The 22,710-nt window shown below is 44.0% G+C and overlaps 1 protein-coding gene across 1 annotated transcript; it reads left to right on the top strand.

Annotated features, from left to right (window-relative positions):
• The first annotated feature begins 6,397 nt into the window (after positions 1-6,397).
• On the top strand, positions 6,398-16,822 carry LOC127018630 (5-hydroxytryptamine receptor 5A-like). Its single transcript, XM_050900347.1, has 2 exons — positions 6,398-7,188; positions 16,000-16,822. The coding sequence occupies exons 1-2, from the start codon at positions 6,406-6,408 to the stop codon at positions 16,330-16,332; spliced, it is 1,116 nt and encodes a 371-aa protein (XP_050756304.1). The 5' UTR covers positions 6,398-6,405; the 3' UTR covers positions 16,333-16,822.
• Positions 16,823-22,710: the final 5,888 nt, after the last annotated feature.

Below are 22,710 nucleotides of genomic sequence, written 5' to 3'. Positions count from 1 at the left end.
TCCAGCCCCTTGAACTGGAATGCTCTTTGCTTCTAAAAAATTTGCTGGCTTGCATCAAAGTCATAAATACTATAATGTTGCTTGTGTCAAATCTCTTTATTGCACAGCACACGTGGGGAAGAGATTACCTTTTTTTTTTTCTCCTCTTAGCCACCACGATAAGCTTTTGATACGGAGTTGTGAGGAGATGTAGAGGAAGGATGCCGTTAAGAGAATGGAAGACAAATGGAAAATCGGGGTGCTGTCTAGACACACACTCACTTTGTTATATCGGTGTCATCCAGCTTAAGAACTGCATTCACCTTTCAAAAAAAAGTCTGAGCATACCCTACAGTAGCAGTCCATCTTCCCAAACACTTGTGTAAGCTACAACACTGAAAAACATAACCATCTACTATTTTTTCCCAGTTGGTCAGAATTAAAAAGAAGAAAATCATAGGCTCTGCAAGCTCTTGTATAACAGTTCCAAAACTACTTGCAAACGCTGCTCTCTATTTTGGCTGTCATCTGAAGATGTTTAGCCACTCAGGCCTCTGAACTGCTCTGTGAGTGGTTGCAATCACCTATGAATGTTGAGACTTACAGGAATATTAAATGTGTTACTCTACATAATTAAACCTAGATGTTCACTCATAGGGGTTGGCAGACCATGTGAATTTGTAGGAGCTATTGAGTCTTCCTTATAAGCTCTGGATAAGTGTTCTTGATACATTGTCACTTCTAATTAATAAAACCCTTTCTTTATGGGAAAAGAAAACAGACTTGAGTAGCAGGTAGGTTCTGCCTGGAACCTTTATCTCATTGTTATTAAGAGACCTGAGAATGAATTTATGAAGGTACATAGTAACACTAATACCTACAAGATGTAATTTAAGAGCATAAATGTAACCCTAAAATGACATTGCTTTAAAAAAAAAAAAAACAAAGCAACTTCATTTTTCCATAGAAATTGCATTCACTGATATCTTTACATTCCTCTCTTAATTGTGGCAGAAGAAAAGTTAGCCAAATGGCTTGTAGTACTAAAAGAGGTAATTCTTTAATACTAGAAAAAGAATCCTTGACCTGTACTAAGCCCTAGCTGCAGATGGCCTGTAACAAAACTATATGAAGTGCTAAATGATTATTTACACGTTGTGTTTTCCACTTCATTGCAAAATTTTATGAATCTTTTTCTGGTGCTTTGCAAGTATGTGCTACTATAACTTTATGTAAACTCTCCATAATTTTTTGTCCCACTTTCTGCATAAATTCAGCAAGGGATTATTTGTAAATAAGGATACTTAATAGAATATTTTCAGTTGGAAGGGACCTACACTGACCATCTACTCAAGGTGAGGCCGCACCAATGCTATTTCAGGTGCAAACTAATCAATACAGGTTTTAATTAATCTTAAACTCATTCAAAGAATTCTTTCTTTGAGTATGGCTATGAAACTTGTCTATTCAAAAGTATTGCACAGAGAAATAAACCACACACACACTCCAGACTTGTACTCATGATAAATTCATACAAAGGCCTTGGTTTATGTTCACTCCACATTATAATGGCAGTGGAGTTAATTAGTAGTAATAGGTGGCTCACATGGGGAATGTTTTGTGAACGCTTTTGTCCAAGAAAAGAAAGCTGTTTCTACCAAACTTAAGACAAATGTGAAAAGAGTTGCTACACAGGTTTGAAGTGAGCTAGAACGAGAATCTAAGGCATTTAGGCACCACAATTTCCTCAGACACCAATTAAAATAGAAATCAATGGATGTGGACTCCTAAATAACTTTGAATCTGACACTTAAAAATATTAAAATCCACAAGTGGAAATCCCATGTCTTGTACATAGTCAATAATTTTTAAAAACCCCCAAAATTCTGGCTCCTCCTCAAGATTATTGGCAGTAGCAGAAGCCAATAGGCAAGGTCAAACAAAATAGATTTACTCAATTATAGATTATTAGTTGAGGGCGTTCTTTATGTGGCTGCTCTAACAGGAGGAAAGGCTAATGTTAGCAAATCTGCTACTATATAATCCCTTTTGTATTCATGTGTTGGCCTTAGCTGTGCTAAGGCTGATTATCTGTTAACACACATGCACACACCCATGTGGCAAACCTAATTCATGCAGATATACAGATCTTTGCTGACTACCCCTTCTGTTTGAAAACCTTGCGCTTAGTGGCTCGCATTCTCATAGGTTACATAAAACTGATATTTGAATGGAAATTATTCTGTCAAAGATTTGCTCATTATTATTAATGAAATCAATACTAGCTAGCATTTATGTGACATCTAGATTCTCCATCACATTTTCAATCATAAAAATATGGAACCAGCTGTCAAAGGGCTTTTGAGGGTTTGTTCTTCCCTTGAGCTGAAATTTTTTCTCGATATGTATCAAATTAATTGTAGGATTTATATAACTGAGTTTTCTGAAAACTGCTTTATAAAGGAGGCTGGTTTTCTATTAAAGAGCTAGCAGAGAACAGAGGATGGAATAAACTGCATCTACTAGAAGCTCTCATAAGACTTTTGTATCTAAAACAAAAAAAAAGAAAATGAGTCAAAACAGTCAAGTTCAGTGTAGTCTCTTTATAACAGTCTAAAAATAATCTGCTTCTATGTGTGACAGATAAAAGCAAACTTCTGAAAAATGTAAACTATATTTGAACTTTATGTATTTGCTATAAAAACACAGCATCACTTCACATAATGAGTTGAAATTCTGTTACCTGGATGAATCATCCTCCTCCAAAGCTGTTCCTAAGCAGCATGCTGTCCTTGAAAGTGCTTGAAAACAGAGAGCTATAATGAAGCTGGCCTGGGTAGCTGCCGCCTGGTGAAGAGAGCCGCTTCTTCAGCACAACTGTACAAAGGGGAGCTTGGACAGGAATTATAGGGATGTGGGGGGGGTTAAGCTAAGCTAAGGACTTTCAGACTGACAGAAAAAAATAAAACTATGACAAGACTGAGTCTGAGGAGATTCATTTCAATGTCGGCAGCCAGAAGAGTGAGTTTTGCAGGTGGTGTTTGGTAAGGTGATAAGGACTAGGAAATACGTTTTGCAATTCCTCACCTCTGTCACAAGTCCTTTTCTCAGCAGTTCTCAGGTCGCTAGGGAAAAGTGAGAACAAATGCAAAGGAAGATGTAAAGTATTTCTACTCTTAGACTTACAAGCAGATTGCTGTTTTCCACCCTTGTGTGTTTTGCCAGCCTCAGACTTCTCAGCCCACAAAGCTCCAAACATCCAGATGGAAAGACGATGTTATTTTCTATTTACTGTTAATTCTATCATCTAGCTCCAAGTCCTTAGTCACATATTTATTTGCTTATTTTAAGAGCAATGAAACAGTTGGTGATATCAGTTATCTTTTGAGGATACACACTGCCATACTTCATTGAAAGAAGAAACTATGAAGATGCAGACTGTAGTTTCTGAAGTCATTGAAAAGTATCAGTGAATGAAACAAAGGATTTTCATTGTTTTCATTGCCCTTTGACAAGACAGCAATTTGTAATACTGTAAGTGTACATAAAAGTAAACTAGGTCCTCCTTTAGTTTCAGTAGAAGAAGAAAAGTTCGCTTTTGTTTTGTCTCTTTCTTGGTGGTTTTTTTTTTTTAATTTTATCATTTCATGCAATATTTATTTGCTTTTCTGTTATTTAGAATACATGAATGCATGCAAGTCTCCTCATTTTTTAAAATTCCCTCTTCTCTTCTTCAAAGTATACCCTGGTTTCTGAGACATTGTAATGTGTTGCCATAGCAATCTTTGAGGAGCACTAAGCCTTTGCATTCACAGGACAAGACAGCAGTGGGGTAATTATCAAGAAAAAAATACATCCCTTTGAGACTTTATTCAAGCCTCTGTATTACAGGACTAGGTTATTTCAGACAAGCGGGAGGAAAAAGTGGGAGATTTCAATGCATTTGACGTGTGAACTGGAATGTAACTATCAGGATGTGGCACATAAGGTACACATAACAAATTGGAGTAGAGGGATGGGACACATGAGATTTTGAGATCATCTGGGCTGCTTTAATGGTGGCCCGCACATAGTCCGCAACCCACAAATGAAGTACCCTCGCACAAGAAAAAGACAACCTCATTTCCTGCAGGAGCAGGAACAAACAGATCATATCCTGGCCCATTTGGGCCCCTAAACATGAAACTTCTGCAGTTAGTCTGAGTTTTGTTTGTTTGTTTGCAGTCTTGCTTTAATAGCTGAGTTATTCAAATTGTGACAAGATTCTTTTATTCCTTTATTAAGTTCACAGGATTGAACTGACAATTGTTGAAACATTTAGAAGTTAAAGGGCTTTTTTATCTGCTTGTTCCCTTACTGCTTTTAGGTCTGGGTGCCTTTTAAAGAAATAAAGTGTTGTTCAGTAATTCTTTAGCTGGCATTTTAAAAGTGGCATTAACTAACAAAACAAGACACAAATTAGAAAGGAGCAATATAAAGACAAAGCATGCGAAGTTGCTTGTGAAGCAGTCACATGCTGTCTGCCAACCCTGACAAATTTTTACCAGTGTCTAATTGTTTCAGGTGCTGCTTTAGGCTTAACTTGCAGCGGAATTGTGAAAAGGATTTTCTTGAGAAGCTCTGTCAGATTCTGCCTATTGGAAGCTCAAGTGGCCAAATGTGAGACATGTAGCGCTCAGAAGTCCTTTTCTCCTAGTAATAAAAGCTGGTAAGTAATGCAGATGATTGATAGTTTTCCCTTTGCTGCTGGCTTACACTACAGCACTGGTTAGAATTACTATAGGAAAGAACAACTAAAATCAGGTCTGCGTTAAGAGCCTGGGCAAGGATTTATTTGCTTTATTGTTCATCTGGTGAGTGAAGTGGCATCCAAAAGTTAACCAACACAACAGCCTGGTTACTCTGACTACAGTCATTGTCTTTCATTTCTGTAATATTTCATCATTGTTCCAGCTTTTGAAGTTGGGACCCCTGAGCAAGCCAAGCTGGACCCTGCTTGCTGTGGGTAACATAGGGGTGCTCGGAGGGGTTTGTGTTTTGTCAGATGGTGCTGTTTCTTCAGTGAACATGAACGCAAGTGAAGAACATTGATTTGAGCAGCATTTATTTAGACGGGACTATTCTGACCCAGAAAATACTCCTTCTCTACCTCAAAAATGAGCAACGATCTCCTGTCCCCAAACGCTGCCCCATTACAGTCTGTGATTGTAGGTGTGCTGCTATTTGCAAGGAAACAAACTTCACTGACCGTCTTTGATCTTAGTGACTGACCCTCAACAACTTCAAAACCCTTTGGAGATCTCTCAACAGCACCGTATGTCCTGGTCAGGGAAAAGAGCCTGTGTTTTGCCCAGTAACTCCCACTGAAATTGTCCTGGTAACAGACCAAGGGGAAACAAAGGGGGTGGAAATGCTGGTTACCGGTTGTAAAGGACCCCAGGGATGAAAGCAGGTTGGGATAAAGGATACCTCCCAAAGACCTTAGATATAATACCTTAAACACACTTTAAATATAATGCCCAAGTTCCTATATGATCCTGTCACACTACTTGCCACCATTTATTACTCAGGAAGTGACAAAGCTCATTGCTGTGTCTCCTTTATGCGTACAACCCTGTTAAGATCTATTACGGACTTTAAAAGAGGTTGTGTAACAGGTTTAAAGTTATTTTTGAAACATCTTGATTTTGAGGGTAGTTACTGGAAAGGGCCAGGAGAAGGGCGCGTTTTCAGAGGCTGGGAGCGCTGAGGGGAAGGAACATGGCGGGCAGGGGCCGTGAGGAGAGGGGGTGTCCGGCCGCCTCACGGGGGCCGTGGGGAGAAGGGGGTGTCCGGCCGCCTCACGGGGGCCGGGAGGAGAAGGGGGTGTCCCGCCGCCTCACGGAGGCCGTGGGGAAAAGGGGGTGTCCGGCCGCCTCACGGGGGCCGGAAGGAGAAGGGGGTGTCCCGCCGCCTCACGGGGGCCGTGGGGAGAAGGGGGTGTCCCGCCGCCTCACAGGGGCCGCGGGGAGAAGCCGGCGGAGGCGGCGCTCTCCCTCCATGCCGGAGCGGGCCGGACGCCGGAGAGGGGCTCCGCCACCGCCCCCGAGGCGGCCGCTGGGGCGGGGCGGGAGCGGCGGTGCCGCCTTCCCCGTGCCTGCCCCTCGCCGCGGTCCTGGCGAGCCTCCTCGTCGGCGCCGCAGCCGCCCGGTACGGGCGTGAGGAGCGGCGGGCGCGGGCGGCAGCGGGTGCCCGGCGGCGCCGCGGGGGGGGCGCGGGCCGCGTTGAGGCGGCGGCACATGGCGGGCGGCGGCTGAGAGGAGGCCCGGTGTGGGCTCCCGCTCCCCGGCAGCGGGGCTGGGGACGGTGCCGGGGCGGCAGGCGGCCTGGGAAGGGGGAGAGTGCTCGTGCGCAGGAGTAGTGAGGGGCCGAGCCCCGATCCCGGGCATGGCAGAGACCCTGAGCCCCTGCACCCCACGGGGCCAGTGTCAGGCCAACATGGGCGCCAACACCTCCTCAGCCAACGTGGACAGCAACGCCTCCTCGGCTGCCTCTGTGCTGGTGGGCAGCAGCGCATGGAGGGGCTGGGAGCCCTTCTCCATCTTCACCATCCTCATCCTGACCCTGCTGGTGCTCCTGACCGTGGCCACCTTCCTCTGGAACCTGCTGGTGCTGGCAACCATCCTGCGAGTGAAGGCTTTCCACCGGGTGCCCCACAACCTCGTGGCCTCCACAGCGGTGTCGGACGTGCTGGTGGCGGCCCTGGTGATGCCGCTGAGCTTGGTGAAGGAGCTGTCAGCCGGGCGGTGGTGGCGGCTGGGCCGGGAGCTGTGCCTCGTGTGGGTCTGCTTCGACGTGCTGTGCTGCACGGCCAGCATCTGGAACGTCACCGCCATCGCCCTGGACCGCTACTGGTCCATCAGCCGCCACTTGGAGTACACGCTGCTCACCCGCCGCCGCATCTCCAATGTCATGATCGCTCTCACCTGGGCGCTTTCTGCCGCCATCTCCCTCGCCCCTCTCTTCGGCTGGGGGGAGACCTACAGCCCTGAGCAGGAGCGCTGCCAGGTCAGCCAGGAGCCCTCCTACACCATCGTCTCCACCGGTGGGGCTTTCTACCTGCCCCTCTGCGTGGTCCTCTTCGTCTACTGGAAGATCTACAAGGCGGCCAAGTTCCGCGTGGGGGGCTGCAGGAGGAACACCGTGGTGCCCCTGCCCGAGGCTGCCCAGGTAAGGGTGGGGGACAGGAAGGAGAGCCCCCGCTGCCTCCCCCAGGCACCTGCGCTCCTGCTTCTCGTCTGCTCCCAGCCGTCACCCCTGCATCGGTGGTTTCGGCACAGTGAGAAGACTGAGATGTGTCATGGGGCTCTCGTGTGAATTTAGCTCTGTTACAGACCGGACGTGAGCAGTAATTAACCAGTCAAAAAGTGCCACTCTTGGAGAAGAGTTTTATTTTCATTCTTTTCTTAAGTGTGCTATAAGAGTAAGTGACAGGTGCATTCAATGCCAGTCTGGAGAGCCATTTAAAAAGCGTCTCTTCAGTCTGAACTTTCCATTCCTTGCTTTTATTTTTCCTATTTATCTTTTTACAGTGTTGTTGGGGTAAACAAAGACATAAACAGATTCCTAGGTCATGTACAGAGTAAATGCATGCACATCTGTCTGCCAGCATGGACTTTGTGTGGGATCTATCAGTGTCTGAATAGATTTTAATAAGCAGATTATACACTTTATTTATGTGCTTGCACTATTTTACCATGGATAGTGGGAACATGCTGCTCACTGCATAGTATTGAAGCAATGAATTGTTTCTATTTTAAAATTACCAGCTATCTTAAAAACCACGTCCTCCTTCTTCTTATGCCAAACATTGCCTCTAATCCTGCAAAGCCCTAGTCATGTGGGAGGTCTCATTCATTTTGGGGGTACACCTAGCTGAAGGGAAAGCTGTGTCCCTGCAGAAGGGTTGGAGCTGGCCCCTTGTGTCCCATTAAGTCAGGCTCTTTGCATGATGCTGCTGTCACCCATGCCTTGTTGCCAAGGTGCTCAGTAGTGCTCACTGTAAACTCCCTCTGATTTCTGTCACATACCCTGACTCTCACTCCTAACTGTGGAGGAACTGATTCTTTGTAGTGCATTTTTGTGATTGCATGTTGTACTTTCTAAGTTCAGTCCCTTCATCAATAACAAAAGATGACCTGTGTGGATGTTAAAGATACATAAGGAGACAGGGAGCATTTTCTGTTTAGTTGGGACTAATCCTGCAGAGCCTCCTCCTGTGCTACATCCCTCTAACTTTGATTTGGAGTCATGGTAGGAAATGTTATTATGGTCGTGAATAAAAGTCTGTAGGTTGTGTTCCCTGATTCTAGCAAGAGATAACAGCACTGGCAATTGTATGTGGTCAGACTTGCAGATTTGGGTCCTGATGTCTTGAAGATGTTTATAATATAAATTGATTTATGAAGCTGTCGTCTATGCAAAACCAGAAATGTGTTAGAAAAGATAAGAATGTCTCCTCTAGTGGCATTCTTTTTTTTTCCTACAGCCTTCATTCCCTTGTTTGCACCAAATTTCTTTCCCAGTTGTTATAAGTATGATGAATGTATTGCTTGGAGTTAATGTATAATCTTTCCAAGCACAAAAGCTAACTGAATATTTACAGTGGTTTTGCATGCTGTATCTCTTACATACATGCATACTCATATGGGACTAGTTGGAATATAAAATTCTGGGAGGCTAAATGAGCTGAGGTGTTGCTGCTTAAATTTTAGCCTATGCAGAGACACGTTGTTGGTATGTCAGTTTTAACACGAAAAAGTCTGGCTCCTAATTGTCATAGTTCTGTCTGCACAAGCCCTTGCGTGGGCACAGCTAGGCTGGCAGGTAAGTGCTTTTTGCTGATGCAGTGTCTGGGAGCTGGTTTAGGCTGTACTGACAAAAGAGCTCTTGTCAGTGTGCGCTGAATACCCATTTTGGAGGGGTTGCCAGTACAGCTGTTATTGCTATACTAGCAAATGCTCAAGCCAGCAGTTCTTCATCTTTCTTATATTGGCAGTGATTGATATATTAAATTCTCCTTTTATAACAGTGATTCTTGAATCTGCAATTGGTATATAGTGGCAACCTTCCCCATTGTCCCAGCAGCTTCATTTGCTGACTTAAATAAAAAGACTTTTGTGATTCACATGCAAACCTTTACTCGTCATCTAAAGGAAGAGCTGATGCCCAGCTGCACACGTGTAAATAAACCTGTGGATCAAGGGAGCTGGTGTTCAGGATGCATTTCTTCTTAGTTTTCTTTCTAAGGTAAGAGACTGAGACTTATTCACCGAGTTTTATCCTGATCTTATTTAAGCTTAGGAGCAGGATCCATCATGTCCACAGGAACAGCAGCAGTTCCCCAGTGAATTCTGGAGAAGAATCTTCAAACACATCACTACTCTTCCTTTGGCAAAACCCATTTTTTTTAACATGCAAAGACAAAGATAACATTGCCAGGGTATGTGGCAAACCTGGTGAGGTGATCCAGCTTTGCCTCTCCACCAGGGGTAATCAGGCTGTCAGTGTCAGCACTGTCCTCTCTGATGGGGCAAATTCTGTTCCACTTATCTTGTTTTGCCCATCAACGCACTCTGATTTTCCATTTCTTTCTCATCTAATGTCTCTCCTACCTTTACTTGCTTTCATCCCGTCCTTCTCTGAGAATGCTCACCTGTCATGCTCACCCTGCAACATTTTTCTTTTGTCACTGCTACTCTGGGTGTGAAGTGCCCTCTGCGTCTATGTCAGTTCTCACCCTGGGTGTCCTGCACTAGTTGATGTGAGTAACGTCAGAGGGGCTTTTGGCAGGCGATGCCAAAGGCTGGCAGTGCTTCCCAGGCTGGAGGTGAGTAGTAACAGCGGTGATCCCTGCTGGGAGATATGTCTGTGTTCCACTCAAGATTTAGCTGTCAGGTAGCGCTGGATTGGAACTGCGTGCCAGGGCTACGGTTTATGGCCTGAGGTATACCCAGCAGTGTAGCTGGTTAATTCTAGCAAGTTAATTTAAGGAGGAAAAGATTTGAGTTCATAGTACTCATATGCCAGTAGAAATGCCTTGAAGAAACCAATGCACCAAGTGGAACAATTATGATGATACCTTGATGTTTTTGCACAGTGCTTTTCAGCCAACAGAGCCAGATGCCAAAGTGCTTTTCAGGTTTCCACTGTGTTGTATATATATACACATACACAGAGAAAGGGCAGTTGTCTCTGAGCTGAGAGTTGGCATACATGTGTTATGTTTCTGTACTCTTATAGAGGGGCTGAATAGAATAGTTACAAAATACCTATTTTGAGCTGGTTTTGGTTAAAATTGTGTTTTTGAAAAACACTTGTAAAGTCTTTGAAAAAAATTAAGGTGAGGGAGATGGACATGAAACATCTGAGGTGCTTCTAGTTTTAGTGAGAGCTTGTTTCTTACTTTCCCTTGAAACAAAAAAAATGCAGAACTGGAACCCTGAGTTAGACTCATGCTTGTATAATTATTTGTTTGCTAATCATGAAACTCCTTAAAAAGTGAATTCTACCGTCAATACTGATGTGAGTGACCCTCCTAAAAAAACTAGTGACATACCGTCACTGACAGAGAGCTATACTCTGTCACACCTTGTTGACAGTAGTTGTCAGAGCATGTCACATGTAGCAGTTGCAGAGTCAGGATTAAATTTCCATGTGAGGAGTTAAAAATCAAGTTCTGTTGATGGTTGGGGATTTTGTGGAGGTTTTTTTCTTTCTCCCTTCTCAAAGTACCTTGTATAGTGTATGAGTAATTAGGTCTTACCGATTTTGTGAGAGTACTTCCCACTTTAGATAATATCAAGCCCCAGAGCTCCAGTGGTTCAGCGTTGTTCTGCACCTTGGCCCATTCAGCCTCTCCAACCCACGTAACCAGTCAGAACAATATGGGACAGAAAACAGATTGTCCTTCTCTGAAGGAGTCACAGGCCTTCTATTTCTTATTTCTGCCTCTGACTGTACAAGTAGAAGAGATGGGTCAGGAAACAAAGTGCAACTGTCCGCAGGAGTGGCAGCAGATGTCACATAGGAGAAAGATGAGGCAGGAAGCAAAGTGGAGTGGCTAGCGGAAATCCAGAGCTATTCCTGCTTACAGCAGAAGAAAATCCTGTGAGAGAAAGCAGGTGTTCAGTTCCCAAATGTACTGCTTGTCATATTGGTGGAGCATCCAAGAAAGTGTAGACATTCCTATGTTTTGATCCTTCGTTGTGCATTTCAGTTTCTTGTGCTCTTGGTCAAAGAGCAAGAAGTATGCCAAAGCTGCACTGAGGCAGGAATGATCTTTGCTGAATCACACTGTAACAGGCAAAACTCTGAATTTGTGGTAGTAAGCCAGATTTGATTGATGTTTATCATCTTTACTGTTGTTTTGTTATTGCAGACCCTGGAGGTACAGTAAAAACACATACACAGTACCTGCCATGAAGGAGCAGTAGTAACAATCATTAAAGCTATAAGGAACATGTTAAATCAAGGGATTTCATCAGAAGCTCCTTGGTGGCATGTTTTTTTAACACTGCTAGGAACACAGGAATTGGGAACATACGGCTCTAGGAACAGACAGCCATTCAGTAGTAGTAATTTACTGGGGACAGACAAACAACGGAAGTGGCATGGAACTGTAACTGCTGATCAATGTACAGAAGAATGAATTCTAAAACTAAAACCAAACTCCTTCGTGTCTGTAGAAGAATTTGTACTTGAGCGCTCTTTTCCTTCATTTAACTCTCTTTATGATACTCTTATGGGAAAGTGATTGTCTCTGCACTTCTTAGAGCCTGTTGTCCTGGAAATAGCTGATTTCACGAATTCAGAACCTAATTCTGGCCTCAGAGTAGCAGTCCTTTCATACCAGCTTTTTTCCCCACTGCTCCGGACTCAGAGCCTGGGCGGCAGGAAGGAAATCTGTGCCCGAGGCATAGTGTGCTGCTAGCCACTGAGTGAGAACAGTGTGCAACACCGTGCAGAGGTGCTCACATATGAGAGCTGTCCCCAGCATAAACTAAGGCATCTTCATGGATTGCTTTAATTTACAGTCTGTGACCACCGTTTCCCCTGTCACAGCCTCCTCGCTAGTGCTTGTCAGCAGGCCCAAAATGGGGGGAAAGGTTTTATATTGGGCTTGTCCTTTGTTCCATGTGGCACAGGGATAACGTTCAAGTATTGTGACTTACATTAGAAATTGGAGTCATGCAAAGCCTCCAGGACTGGCACTGGAAACTGCAGATTTGGTATAGTCAGAGCTCTCTTTAGTTGAAGAAAATCACAACTGGCAAGGCTGGAAAGCAGCTACATAATCTTCTTGGCCTGTGCTCTTGTTCAGACTGCCAAATTACAGTGGATTACCCCATGCCTGCATAAGAGGGGGAATCCTTTAGCATGGGTCCCTCGCCAGCACCGTGCACTGCAACAGCGTTTGCCTACAATAGACTTATTTACTTTCCATGTACTTTGTGTGGGTTGGCTTATAACAAACAGCCTTGACAATATGGTCTTGGGGGCTGATAGTTGTAGCAAGGATAATCTTGCACCAACCCAGGCGAGGGAGATGAGTCAAGTCTGCAGCAAATCATAGAGAGAGCAATAAAAATTAAAAAAAATTAAATTATAATGAAAGATTGGACTTTCCTAGCTTTGCAATCTGCACTGATACATATTTTCTGATTTGAATGGCACTTCAGATTAAATCCGTGTTTAACTTTAAAAATCTAGTGGGCTTGTCCCCTGACGAATCAGTCCCCACAGCAGGGATGAGATGCTGGCAGTCCTGTAGTAGGTGTATATGGTGACCAGGCAGGGAGGGAGCACAGCATTGCAAAGCTGACGTGTTTACAGGGGCGTTGAGCACAGGGGCGTTGAGCACAGGGCCTCGCTAGAAACCCTCTGTGAAGTCTGGTCCCTTTTGCGATAGTACAAGCCAGGAGCAGCTGGCCAGTGGGTGACAGGTCTGCCAAGTGGCAGCGCCCACGCCGGGGGCTGGCACTTGGACCAGTACCCCATGCCGGGAATGCCCCAGAGGCAGGTGCCATGGCGGGCGAGCCTGATGGAGAGCGAACTGAGCGAGTGTCGTTCACAGCGTGTGCAGCTGGTCAGCTGGAAACAACGTACGGCGTGAGCATTAGACGCTGATGATCGTGGAAAGCTGAGCTTTCATACAGTTCGCAAGGCTTAAATGCTTGTATACGTCCTGTTGAAGGCACAGGCTGAAGGACCTTGCTGAGCAGGGATACTAGTTACCTTTTCAAGAACATTTTGTGTATCCTTTTCAAAGGATTTCTTATGGAAAATTGAAGCAGAATATCTCCAATTTGCCAGGGATATTTACACAGTTTACTTAATGGAAGGTTCCATGAGAGATCCCATTATTTTCCCTAAAGCACCAGGCTGCTATTTGTACTTTTATTATTATTACTGTTATTACAACATTATTCAGAAGTCCCAGGCAGAGCTAGTAAAAAAATAATTGAAAAAACAGCTATGACAACAGAGAAAGTAGAAATTATGTAGATAGGAAGACAACTGCTGTCCTGTAATTTACAAAAAATACTATGATCTATTTTCACTTGCTGTTTAGTATTCAGAGGCCTGATCTAACAACCAGTGGAGTTTGTGAAAACTCCTCTGATTTCAGTAGGAGCTTGACCAGGCTGTAAATGCATGCTTCATTAGGGAAAACACCTGAGGACTGTGGTATCTTCTATGAAAATAAAGTAAATATAACTTTTTCTCACAATATGTAATTAAGTGATAAAAGAGTCGCTACTAGTAAATTCTGCAGTTCAGTCACAAGCCTTCTAAAACCTGAAGTACCGAAAAGGCTCTGATTTGATGATGGCACACTGCAAGCTCTATCTTTTGAGTAAGAGTTGAAGGTTAAATATAGTACCAAACTATGCCCGATGCTAGTGACAAAAAGTCCTTTGTATGGCTCTTCCCAAGAGGCATACTTATGTAGCTACTGCTCAGGGCTAAGACGTAATCTTTCAGGGCTGCTTGTCACAAATTTGTCCTCGTGTCATACATTCATCCCTTTTTGCAGAGTGTGATTAAGGATGTGCAGAGCAAGTCCTTCTGCAGACAAATGGTGTGATCCTTGCTACATGAGGGGTGTCCCATTTTAATTGTCAGGACAGATGTGATTTTCATTTTCCTCCATTATTTGCCTGTGCCCATAATCTGCTGCTCTTACATTCTGCAGCCATGTCTCATGTCTGAGGGTGAAGACAGGGATATCCATCTTGAAGAGTGATTGTTCAGCCATTGCCAGTGCTTCCCTCTCCGAGTTGCTGTGCTCATGTTAAATAGAGGCCCTCCTTCTATTACAAAGCTTGCACAAAGGTGGCACGCGCATATGGAATATGTAGCTAATTTCGCAACAAGCCATCTTTGGAGTGGAGTCAAAGTCTTGCAGTGCCTGTGAATTATCACTTAGGCAAATTTTAGAGCCTCAGGTTGCATCCTTAAACTGTTTATTTTATTGCACTGTCTTCATAACTGTAGTGCCTAGAAGAACTTTAAGCTCGCAGATACTTTAATCTTCAGATTAAAATCACAAGGGAGTATCTTTTTCTGGTTAGACTCGAAGCACATACATTAATAACTTGTGCCCAGAGCCTGTTTGCCACAGTCTCGCTGCCAGCCAGAGCACTGTGCTTGTACTCAGTGCACAGATGAAAGTCTTGCCCTTAGCGAGAGAGGAGACAAGAAGCACCATCGGCAGCCTGGAGTAGCTGATGTTTTCCCCTCTCTTGTGTAACTTCTGCTGAAGCCGGAGTTTGAACTGAAGGCTGATTGAAATGGTGTTTTTCTGGCAATGGAGTACTTTTTGTGAGAATATCAAGTAGATCTGAGTGAAATAAAGGGCAGGTGACAGAAGAGAGAAGATGAGGACCAGAAAATGCTGCTTCTCCAGCATAGGTTTTCTTTGATTACTACCAGAGTATTTTATAAGCTAATTCAAAATGGTGGCACGGTGCCTGAGGGTACGTCATTTCAGGTGCATCCTTATGCTCCCTTTGTCATATACTGTGTTGGCACTGTGACCAGGCTGCAGCTGGTGCGATACACTGCTCTGTCCTTCTCCAGGAGGGAGACGTGCCTGTGATGAGATAGCCTCTGTCAAGGAAGAGCAGAAGGCACCCGAGTTCTGTCTTTCATAAGGGACTCTTCTTGATGGGTTTACTTTCCACTGAAATATTTCCAAAGTATTCAATTTTATTTCAGGCATTTATGATTTTGGGGGGGGTAATGAAATACAGCATTTTCCAAAGATCAGACACATTTCTTAAAACTTTCCTTTAATTGAAATCCCATTCTTTCATTAAAAAACATTCTGATGGAAATATTTTCCTGCAGATTTAGCTGAGTTTTTTGGAGTATGCTGTGTCCCTTCTGCAGAACAAGTGGTAGTGCCAAGCTCCTGCACCCACCAGGGATGGGATTTTGAGCTCTGCGTCCAGGCAGTTAGGCTGAAGAAATTAGCTTTATCTTGTAGTCAACAAACGGGCATTTGTTTCAGGTCCCTCCCTAATACCTTAGGGAAATGACCCAAAGGGCCTGCAATGGAATGAAATTCATTTACAATTCAGGCCTGAGAAACCCTAAAGGTCACGTAGCAGCGTAGGAGAGTCTGGTTAGGGATAGCCAGAAGGCACGTGCCTTTGTTCGCCTTCCTTAACAACCTGATTTCCCAGTAGGTATCAAGGCATCCAATAAAATAAAGTGAAAAAGAATGCCCACAACACATATGGCATCAGTTACTCTTTATTTAGCTTTGTTTGTCAGTCACACTCAGCAGCTTTTCCAACATAATGAGAAGTCTGGTGATTTTGGCACTCTGGGGCATTTTCTTTCTTTCAGCATGGAAGGAACGGAGTTGGGGCCTTTCGTGGTAGGTGCACAGATGTCGTGCTGTCATTTAAAAGTAATACTTCACTCAAACAAATTGTCTTGGTAAGAATCCATGTTTGCTTTTGTTTTAAGGTGAAGGAAGCTTCGCGTGAACCACAGATGGTGTTTACAGCTCGTCATGCAGCTATCACTTTCCAGACAGATGGAGAAACATGGAGAGAACAGAAAGAGAAAAAGGCAGCTCTGATGGTTGGCATCTTAATTGGAGTTTTTGTACTGTGCTGGATCCCTTTCTTCATCACAGAATTAATAAGTCCCCTCTGTTCCTGCAACATCCCACCCGTCTGGAAAAGCATCTTTCTTTGGCTTGGCTACTCCAATTCTTTCTTTAATCCTCTCATTTATACAGCATTTAACAAAAATTACAACAATGCCTTCAAGAACCTTTTTGTAAAGCAGAGATAAAAGGGGACACGGGAGAAAATGATTCCTTTATTGCATAAGACAGAGATTTCTTGTGGGAAGCATGCCTGCGATATGTACAGTTTTCATGCGCAGGAGCTACTTGAGGGGATTTAGGAACAGTGAAAAAGAAGACGGAAGATGTTTGGATATAAACCTACTGACAGTTTACAGTTCCCCCTTGGAAATACATATATGCTGCTCCACGGTTTGGCAAAGAAGATCGAAGCAGTGAAAAACCTCCCGTCTGCTCTTTGAATCAACATGTGTTAAGGTCTGCACGCGAAGCGCTGTATGTGTCTAATACCACGACTGTCAAATCTAACTGGACTGCTCTCATGTAGCCAGCCCCAGGTGCCGTTCTGTAGGCGCTCTCATCATTAGCAAAGGCACCAGTGGGAACTGCTAATTGAGCAATACTGAAATGTTTGTGATACGGGCAGGATGCTGGCTTCATTTTTGAGATTTATTTGGAAGGGAATAAACATGCTGTGTTCAATCAGCTGTTGAATTGATGTGAAATTAAAATGGATGACTAAGCAGCTCAAAAACATGCCCTATCATACTATGATTGAAGGGCTGCACGTTCTCTAGCAAGCAGCAGTCCTTGATGGGAAGTCTTGGTGAAATACAGGTCAGTTATGTCCCCTGGGGGTAAGTGAAATTTTAGAGCCAAGTGTAAAATTATTCAGAGCTACTGAGAATGTGCTCGCACCGCTTGCGCAGGAGGAGGATCTAGCATGGAGTTTTCACCTGCATTGTGCTCTCTCACGCTGCAGGGCTCAGGCTCTCCCTGTTTTCTGAAACCCAGGTGAGCTCAAGATAGGCACCTGATACCTCCAAGTGAAGGGGGACTGTATACATTATTATTTCATGCTGCCATAAAACTAAGCATTCGTTTGTGTTACAAACACCAAACGTTGTATTCAATCACCAGGTTTGCTGGCAGCAACGCATGGCTGCTTGGCAGTGGCAGGTGAGTACATGCGCTGCACTATCCGGGGCCCTTCCACCATGAATGTTGTGCTCATCACCCTACCTGAGTGAAGTCCACAATTTGCCAGCTTGCATCGACTTCCTTTTACTGTAAGAAAGGTATTGATGCCATCAGGTCCAAGTCACTCCAGAAACTCCAAAGTGACTCAAAACCAAGCCTTAAATTGTTTTTCCAAGATCTAACAAAAACACCCCTGTCCCAACAATATATACATAAATAAATTAAAAGAGAAGTATTTCCATGCATACTGCCAAGTCTCTCTCTCTCTCTCTGTTTTTGTTCCTCTAGTGGGTTTTACTTCCTCACCTTCCCTGAGGGGGGATGCTGACAGCATCTCTGAGTATTTCTAGCGCAGCAGCTTTTTACTGACAGAGTCCCAGCACCCTCTCCCATCTCCTCCTAAAGCTTCTTTAGGTACTGTGAGGGCAAAACTTTGTAGCTCTGATGGGGCTGGGCAACATCACAACTCCTTTTGAAGCTGAGGTTTAACCTTCTACACTGCCTTTCTCTGCCAGCTTTGTGCTTTCTGCTGCTTCTGCAACCCTTTGATTCAAAGCGTACCCTCAGGCAAACTACACAAAACTGCACAGAATGACTAAAAGTCACGAATTTCAGCTCCAGCAACATACACCACTGGCATCTTGATCTCGCTGCAGTGCATCACGCTCAGCCTCATCTCTGACAGCTACCAAGCTAACGGGCATCGCATCGACGTGAGCGCTGACCGTGAAGCTCCTACCAAAGTCTTGGTATCCTGGCGGTCTCCCACAGGCAATGGCAGCTAGGCGTATTTCCATCAGCTAGGGACTGACATACTTAACAGCCATGTCAGAGAGGTATTATCGAGTAGCTTGTGTATTCTGAAAAACAACAACAAAAAAAGATGCAGCCTTTACTTGCTTAACTTTAAATCAGAGTTTACTGCAGTGTAGCCTAAAATGATTCATGCACCTGGTGATGTCAAATTGAGCTTAATGTCAGGTATACGGGCAACTTAGACCAAGGCAAGTTCCAGCTCCTTTCGAAGTGATTTAAACAAATGCCATCAAAGCACGCATTCCTCCAGTTCCTCAAGGGAACCGCCTGGCCTCATCTCACTAGCACAGCGTACGGTGAGATCAGGCACTGCTGTACTTCACACCCTGCAGTACGGTGAAATTCCAGTGTGACCTGCTGTGTCTGCAGCCACAGCCACCTGTGTACCTTATGTACCTGCAGAGGATGCTTCTCCTCTCAATTTCAATGGGAATTAAGAAATTTTAATAACCTAGCATTTCAAAGAGTTGTTAGATAGTGGCTCAGACTTTTAAATGCCAACTTAAGTAACTCCTTCCCTTGTGAATCTCAATTTGCCTGCATATGGAATAGCTACAGTTCAAACTAGTGTTTGGAGGCTTCATTGAACCGGAAGGAAGGCACATATGTAAAAGTCTAAAAGTTACTAAAACCTGCAGGCCTTATTCAGAACCATTGATGAATTTTTCAAGTGAATTCAATTTTTCATGTAAGAAAAAGAGTCACTGCTTTTAAAAACCTTAAAATCCAAACAGATGACATGGAAGGAGAAAATGAAGAGGTCTTCTTAAGCTGGTTGTTGAAAAGCATGCAAATCTGCACATGGCCACTCCTGAAGTTTCCAGTGATCACGCTTTGGCCAAATTTTAGTGCCTGTACCCCATCTGCCTGGTAAGACAAGCCGTTACTAGCATGCAAATCTAATACCAACCCTGCTGCACTGAAGTTAAGGCACATCACAGCCTGTGGCTGCAGCAGCAGCAGAGATACTTGTTCCAACCGTACGTGCCAGCTGACTGGAGGAACACCCGGCTCCGGTTCTGGCGCAGGAACCCTTCCAAGAAGCGACACAGATTTTGAAGGTATATTTTGCCATGGCTTGGCATCTGGAACTTGAGAATCAACACCATAAAGGCAGCAGGCTGCTGTGCAGTAGAGGGTAGCTGTACCCTGCACTGGTTTTACTGCAAATGCTGAAGGTGCAGCAGGGCTGTCTTCAGCTAGCTTGAGCACTGGTAGCAGGGCTACTGATGTAGCAGACAACATAGCTCTCCACCTCCTCAAAGATGAATTTAGCTTCCTTGGGAGGTGAATCTGAGCCTCTCTGATTTTACTGTGAGAAGTTCTCACAATAACTCGTTTAGTGCTCTGCCCACCCAAGCATCTGTGACAGCAGTGAGTTGTTACAGAATGACAGGCTTCCACCGAAAGCAGCCTGGCTTCATGCTCACCCAGAGACGACGAGAAACAAGCGGAGCTTTCATTTCACTGCAGTGTGGTTTTAGAAAGCCCTTAACAAAATCGGCTTCCCACACTGGCTCTGTGCCCGTCTGCCTTTAGAAGAGCAGCAGCACATATTCAGGATTTAAAATCCTGGATTTTAATCACATGGAATCTGAGCTTAGTGTGGGGAAAAGAAAGATGTTACCTGGGGTTATGGCCTAACCTGCTGGATGCTGCTTCCCGCTTGATGCCAGAAAAGGCATTACCATCCCTGGCCGCCTGCACAGCAAGCACCGGGTTCTACCCATGGATTTGTGTGCCAAACTCAGTGACTTGGTGCAATGGGAGCGTAACTGTTACACAGTCATCAACCTCGATTAAAAAAAGTGGGAACTGTGGATAATTGTCTACCTCCCTTGGTACTTTATTTCTGTGATTAATTACTCTCATTATTAAAACTTGCAACTTTATTTTAATTGAAAAAAGAGGAAAGAGTAAAATAAGGATGCAAGCATTCCTCTTTCTGGCACTTCAAGCATTAGAGTTTAGAACTTACGTTATTGCTGTGTTGTTATCCTTGGCTTCAAGACGGACCAAAGAAAATAGGGACAATACAACTCCCATGTGAGCTAAGATAAATGATACAGTATCTTGAATATCCAAATGGGGCGGGGGGGGGGGGGGAAGTCAGCTATTCTAAAGAAACATCATTTGGCAGTGCTTAGACATACGGTCATTTATTTCCCCAAACAGAAGTTGCCAATTTGGAGTACACCAGTCATCTCTGCTTGTACACAGTGGACTACTAGTTTTATTTCCTGACACTGAATCTGCTCCTAGAAAAACTCACTGGAGACTATTGCTCAGCAGAAAGGCATTGCTGTATCCAGCAGCAAGGCTCCGAGAACCCTGCAGCCATATTGAAATTAAGGCCTCAGTTTGTTGTGCTGTTGGAATCCACAGATTGTGCAGAAATCAAAGAGCTTTGGAAGATGAACGTGAACAGAAAATGCTAACAACTTTCTATGCTCCTCCTCTCTCCAAGAGACCCACATCTGTACTACAGCTTCCACAATGAAAGCTCTTCAGTAATTTATTATTGTACCCAGGAGTTCCTGATCTTTCAGCCATACTTCAGTCTCTCCTTCTAAATAGCTGTGCTACCTGAGAATTCCCAAGCCCTTCCTACATGAAGACTGATGCAAAAAAAGAGATGAAGGGTTTGGCCCTGAGAATACACGTTGAGAAACCCCTGTGAGCCGTACCTCGTAAGCTAGTCTACGCCACGCTCACCAGGACACCGGGCATGAGCAGCAGCTGATTAGGGGAACACGCCGCTGAGCGCGAAGGAAGCGGCCACGGGCCCCGCCTGAAGAGCTGGGCGAAGGGGCAGCGCCAGCCTCGAGCTCCAGGGGCCAGAGCCCGAGCAGCTCTGATGCCAGCTGGCTGACATAGGCTCCAGCCATGGCTGTGTAGACACTGCATGAACAAACAGGCTTGTGTTCATAAATTTTTTTGGATAAAAGACTATCCTAAGAGTGTGTCATCCACCACTCAAACGAGTAGGATTTGTGTATCGCCTTGTACGTGTCCCCTACTTACTTACATGCCTAATTTCGCAAAGCTGGCTCTAAGGAGGTGGGTGTACCAGCAAAGCACAAGTCTCCAGCTGTCTGTTTTGCATGAGTACCAGCAGCTATACAAAGTGGGACCTAAAAGAAGTAATACCCTTTCTCTCATGCAAGTAATTTTATGTTTCTACAGAAATTTCAGCAAAGTTTTGCTATCATCTCCTATATGGCAGGGTATACCCATACCATAGTGTCTCCAGAGAATAAAGAGTACAACGTGCTACTTTGCCACACAGTAAAATGCTTTTGCATGTCATACATTTCTCCCCCATCAAATACTGTTTGGTTCAGGAACCCACACACTGAGGTCACGCTTCAATTGGCAGATTTTTCATGAAATAAAGAGGAAGAAGGAAGAAAATAATGGTCACATTTTAACTTGCCTTCCAAGATTTTATTTTATTCAAATCAACAGTGACTTGGTGCAGTACTCCATTCGTTTTGATATACTGTAACAAAAAAGATTGTCTGGATTTTGTCATGCTTGGAGTACGTGTATGTCACTGATTCCACTCTCAAAAGATATTTTACAAGTGCACTTGTGGAACTGCATTTAAAGAAAGCAGTCACGGTCTAAAAGGTAAGCGTATGCCTTAAGTTCAGAGACTGTCTCAGCTTCTGAAACAAAGAGCAGACCTACTTGACAGCAGTTTATTCATCAGCATATCAAAATAATTAAATTTATTGAAATGCAAATTACAGCTCTGAGCAGGCTCTATCAAATAAAAAAAGTAAAGTTTTGCTGCAAGTCCTGTAAATGTTATTTTACAAGCCTGGTAACACCAAATGAATTCAGGGCAAGATCTTTCTCTTTGAACAGTCAAAGAAATCCAGCAATACTGAGGTAAAATTCTGAGAAACTCTTAGCTCCTCCCTTGCAACCAGCTGAAATAGAGAATTGAGACAGATTCTGCTTGCTATAGGTTGGTACAGTCCTTTGCATACACGCATCTACACTCTCAGAATTTAGGGCCTCAGCTGCACAGCTTCAATCACCAAACTATGGGCATTAAAAATATTTTTAATTCTGTAGATCAAAACATTAATGTAATAATTTTGCAAAAAGACCTTAAATCTCCAGCAAAGGCATGGGTACACATTGAAGCTTAAGGAACTTAAGGGAACTTAAAGGAAAATAACCACTTTAAAGCACTGTCCTCCTTTCTTTGAAAACTCCACTTACCTCCTGACACTGCCCTTCACTTTGACAAACAGCTGTCATCATTTTACTGAAAGCATTTATTTCCTATGAGCAATTACTGGATCTTCACAAACTCCAGATTTTTATCTTAGTCAAAATCACTAGCTCCTAGCCAGAGCGATGGATCTAATGTTTTTATATTCCATGTCAAAGTTTCCAGGTTACTGTAACAGGTAACCATGAAGTTTAACGTTATACTGAACAAATAATCACATCATTTATTCTACATGTAAGTTCATTACTTACCCTACCTAGGAAATTTTGCTTGATACTAAAGCAATTTTGATGAAAATCATAAAACCCAACTTGAAATG

Source organism: Gymnogyps californianus, chromosome 7 (assembly GCF_018139145.2).
Source record: "Gymnogyps californianus isolate 813 chromosome 7, ASM1813914v2, whole genome shotgun sequence".
Lineage (NCBI taxonomy): Eukaryota > Metazoa > Chordata > Aves > Accipitriformes > Cathartidae > Gymnogyps > Gymnogyps californianus.
This window is presented reverse-complemented; position numbering and strand designations above follow the sequence as displayed.

Bases quoted from the DNA above. Each gene is read 5' to 3' on its own strand.
- LOC127018630 (XM_050900347.1), top strand. From the start codon at position 6,406: ATGGCAGAGACCCTGAGCCCCTGCACCCCACGGGGCCAGTGTCAGGCC. The intron at 7,189-15,999 runs GTAAGGGTGGGG...TTTTGTTTTAAG, and splicing joins CCCTGCCCGAGGCTGCCCAG to GTGAAGGAAGCTTCGCGTGA.